This window comes from Poecilia formosa, unplaced genomic scaffold (genome assembly GCF_000485575.1).
Source record: "Poecilia formosa unplaced genomic scaffold, Poecilia_formosa-5.1.2 Scaffold674, whole genome shotgun sequence".
NCBI classification, from domain to species: domain Eukaryota; kingdom Metazoa; phylum Chordata; class Actinopteri; order Cyprinodontiformes; family Poeciliidae; genus Poecilia; species Poecilia formosa.
This window is the reverse complement of record NW_006800613.1, coordinates 141895-146184: the sequence shown is the minus strand read 5'-3', so window position 1 is coordinate 146184 and position 4290 is coordinate 141895. Positions and strand designations below refer to the sequence as shown.

Here is a 4290-nt window from a genome sequence, read left to right as displayed (position 1 = left end):
TGGATGGATGGATGGATGGATGGATGGAAAGTTGGATGGTTGAATGAACAGATCAATTAATCCTTTCTTCAGTAATCAATAACCCGGCGGTTCTGTTCCTGAACCAATCAGAACCTTTTTGTTCTGGAGGTTTCTTTCTCCTGCAGACCAATCATCTGGGTGAGGAGTAAATGAAGGAGATCAGGAAATTAATTAGACAGGAAGTGATTCGTAGATCATCTGATCTCCACCGGGGGGCACCTTACGTCACCTGACTGATTATTATTGATCAGAGAAGAAGAGTCCGTCTTATTTACACCCCAAGACTTTCTCTGGTCCACAGGAAAACCACACGACCATTAACTCGCCCATCCAATCACAGAGAATGTGTGTGTGCGTGTTTGAGGGGTAATCTCATTACTGTGATGGCTGCTTTCATTTACACACACATCATTTACTACAGTATGACTCAACCTGTCTGCCCTGTGTGTGTGTGTGTGTGTGTGTGTGTGTGTGTGTGTGTGTGTGTGTGTGTGTTCGTGTCCTAGTATTTCAGTGCATTAGTATATTGTCTACACGTATTGATTCGGTTTGCTGTGTGTTTGGGAGACTCACTTCAGTGCTGATGTCTCTGCTGCATCCTCATAAGTCAGGACATTTCCTTCATGATTTGGACGTTTTGTCCTTGTTTGTTGGACGGGTTGACATCTGGACATGTCTGTGTCCATGTCTGTCCACCTGAATAAAGGTTCATGAAAAGGCGTGGCTAACTACAGAAGATTGCTGAGGCTATTGGGACCCAAAATGTCAAATTGCGAGCACTCAAAGATTTTTTAATTATCAATAAAACTGAAAAATTTATTTACTTTTAAGACATTTATTGTTTTTTTTCTTCAACAATATATAAATTTGCAACATATTAATTATTAAAGCAAAGTAAAATACAAACACAATAGCCAATTAACTTTTTGCATATTTTTGTTCCTCCATTTGTATCTCTACTGTTCTTCAAAACATACCACACACTTAAAACAAACACCGTTTTTTGGCAATGAGTACATAATTTTTTGTCTGGAAAATTAGCCATTTCAAAAACCTCCAGAATATAACATCACAAATCAGCAGGTGCTGCCCGTTACCTAGCAACCCCAGCAGAGCTCCAGCCCATTTGGTCAGCTGGTTTTCCCACTGGATTTGCTGTACAATGGTTGCTGGAAGAGTTTTGCTGTTGACTTACCATCCAGAAAACACTTGTTGCATTCTGGTTGGTTGTGCAGGAGGCTCCACTTCTGCTTCTCACAGATGTACGGTTGTGTAATTGCTCATTTGTTAGTAACTATTTACACATGGTAGTTTAAATGTTGGGAGGGGGGCGTGGCCAGGAGCAGCTTATTTGCATTTAAAGCGACAGACGTCCTAAAACAACTCAAGATAGGCAGAACTGAGCAGACTGAAATCTCATTATCTGAGAATGGTTTTGTGCAAAAACTGTAATGAACACATAAACGATCTGAAGCCAAAACATTTAGATGGATAACCAGCTAAACCTGGAACAGGAAGTCCTATCAGAATAAAACAGGAAGCTCATATCATGTCCTCCACTATCTAGCTGTTGTTGTTGTTGATGATGATGATGATGATGATGATAATGATGATGTTGTGGTTGTGTGCGCCCCCTGTAGGAGATGTGGTGGACATCTACCAGAGGGAGTTCCTGGCCCTGAGGGAGCGCCTGCACTCAGCTGAACAGGAGAACCTCCGGCGCTCCAAGGAGCTGAACCTGGTTCTGGAGGAGATCAAGCGGGCCATCGCCGAGAAGCAGGCGCTGCGAGACATCAACCGCACCTGGAGCAGTCTGTCAGGTCAGTGATAAAGAGCAGCAGGAGGAGGAGGAGAAGACTTCACTTATCACAACTTAATGAGTACGGTGGCAACATGACACAAATCAGATATTTACAGAAAATCATAATGGAGGAGTTTGAGTTGAGATGAATCAGTCAGGGAGATTTTCGGTAACACTTTATTTGAAGGGGGTTGAATAAGACTGTCATGACACTGTCATAAACATGACATAACACCTGTCATGAACATGAATAAGCCTTCATGAATATTTATGACTGTTGTCATAAAGAGTCATTCAGTAAATTATGACACTTTTAATACAAAGTTGACATTATTCAAAATGTCTTTGTTATGACAACTTGACATTAACCAGTAAATCATTACTGTTATAAATTTGTTATAAAATTATTACTGATTGCACTTTAAAAATTAGATAACTTTATGTTATTAAAGGTAAAGTTTAAACAGAAATAATTTCTTGGTTAATGTCAAGTAGTCATAACAAAGACATTTTTAATAATGTCAACTTTGTATTAAAAGTGTCATAATTTACCGAATGACGCTTTATGACAACAGTCATAAATATTCATGAAGGCTTATTCATGTTCATGACATGTGTTATGTCATGTTTATGACAGTCTCACTACAGTCTTATTCACCCCCCTTCAAATAAAACGTTACCAGATTTTCTCTCAATTTTCCTCTTCAGTGTTTTATCTGTTTCACAAAATAATGACTGGTTGAGAACCGACAAGAAAGAAAGTAAAAAAGGGAGAAAGAGAAGGAAGGAAGGAATGAAGGATGGAAGAAATAAAATGTGTGTTGTTGTTTGGTTCTGGTTCGTCGGGTCTGACTGGTTCTGGTTCCTCAGAGGAAACGCGGCTGAAGCTGTGGAACGTGAGCAGCAGTAAAAACATCCTGCAGCTTCCCTCCATCTTCCATCATCTTCCTCACCTGCTGAGCCGCGAGGACAGCCTGCAGCCCGCCATTCACCTGGGCCAGGGACGCACCGGAGGTAAGATACACAACTGCTGAACCTGGAACAGAACCAGAACCAGGGAGGGAAATTCCTCCTTCTGTTAGATCTGCTATTGGGTTTCAGATATTTGTTCAGTCAATGACGGCAACATGCAAACCAAGGCCACATCACCATACCTCCATCACTGTACGTCACAGGACGGAATTAGAATAACTACAGCAAAAGCAGGCAGGATAACATCAGAAACCTAATAAAAAAATATGTATAAACTTAGAATAATACCAGGATGAAATCAGGGCAAAATCAAGCTTCAATCAAGATAAAATAAAAATAAACTTTGATTAAAAAAATAACTAATAAAATCAGAATTAAAAACATTCTGAGACACAACTATTAAAATATCATGTAAAGTAAGGGTAAAATTGGAATAAAATGCAGAATGACACCAAGAGAAAATTAATAAAAAGGTCTGGATAAAATCATAATAATGCCAGTATGAAATTAGGTTGAAATAAGGTTTAAATGAGGGTGAAATAAAAATGTATCTTGATTGATTGATTGATTGATTGATTGATTGATTGATTGATTGATTGATTGATTGATTAAAAGCATAACAGAGGACAGATAAGACCAGACCATATTCTTCAGTTATCCTGTAGTGGAGGTGCAGCAGACCGGTCAGTTTATTCCCTTCTGATGGTTAAAACTTGTGTTTCTGTGCCTGCAGCAGATCCTGTGTGCTTTATTGGATTGGGATCTGGAATATTGTGTTGGAAAAAGAAACATTATGAGGGGTGCTTGATGATTTCTGACAGCGGGCTTCGATGACGTTTACTGTTAAAAACCAGGTCTGGTCCTCAGCTGGCCGCAAGCGCACTGCTTAGGCCTGATTTTTATGATGCTGCCTCACGAATTAAACTCAGCGGAGAGAAAATGTTCAGCAGGAGAAACCTGGACGAGATGAGCTACTGGCTCCAGGGTGACGCTGCAGGAGGAGGTTAAATACAGGAAGAAATAAGACAAAACATCATGAATCACACCTGCACACACACAGACACATGTGCGCGCACACACAGACCTGAGTCCTGGCTGCACCGGCAGCACGGGGACAGACCTCCGCCTGGGGACACACAACCCACTGAGACCCCTGTGACTCAGCCACTGGCCCTGGAGGGTAAAATACAGATGGCTGAGGAACATCACTGTGTGTGCGTGGTGTTTGTGGGTGTTTGCGTGTGTGTGTGGAGTCTCATTTATTCATGAAGTGATTTTTTTCTGCCTTGTAAACCATTTCCCACTGCTTCATATGGATGTAAACAGATAAAACCAGAGAAAACAAACATATTTATACAGCTAAGTATGTGTGTGCATGGATAAGTGTATATGTGTGTGTGTGCGTGTGGGGGGGGGTTTGTGTGTGCGTGTGTGTGTGTGTGTGTGCGTGTGGGGGGGGGTTTGTGTGTGCGTGTGTGTGTGTGTGGGGGTGTGTG

General features: G+C 41.1%; 1 protein-coding gene across 1 annotated transcript in view; it reads left to right on the top strand.

Annotated features, from left to right (window-relative positions):
* Nucleotides 1-4290, top strand: part of mgat4b (alpha-1,3-mannosyl-glycoprotein 4-beta-N-acetylglucosaminyltransferase B) — a 43133-nt gene that overhangs the window by 19291 nt on the left and 19552 nt on the right. The window contains exons 2-3 of the mRNA XM_016666183.1: nt 1662-1841; nt 2693-2836. Of these exons, the coding sequence (XP_016521669.1) occupies nt 1662-1841; nt 2693-2836 (324 nt within the window). The remainder of the gene's footprint in view (nt 1-1661; nt 1842-2692; nt 2837-4290) is intronic.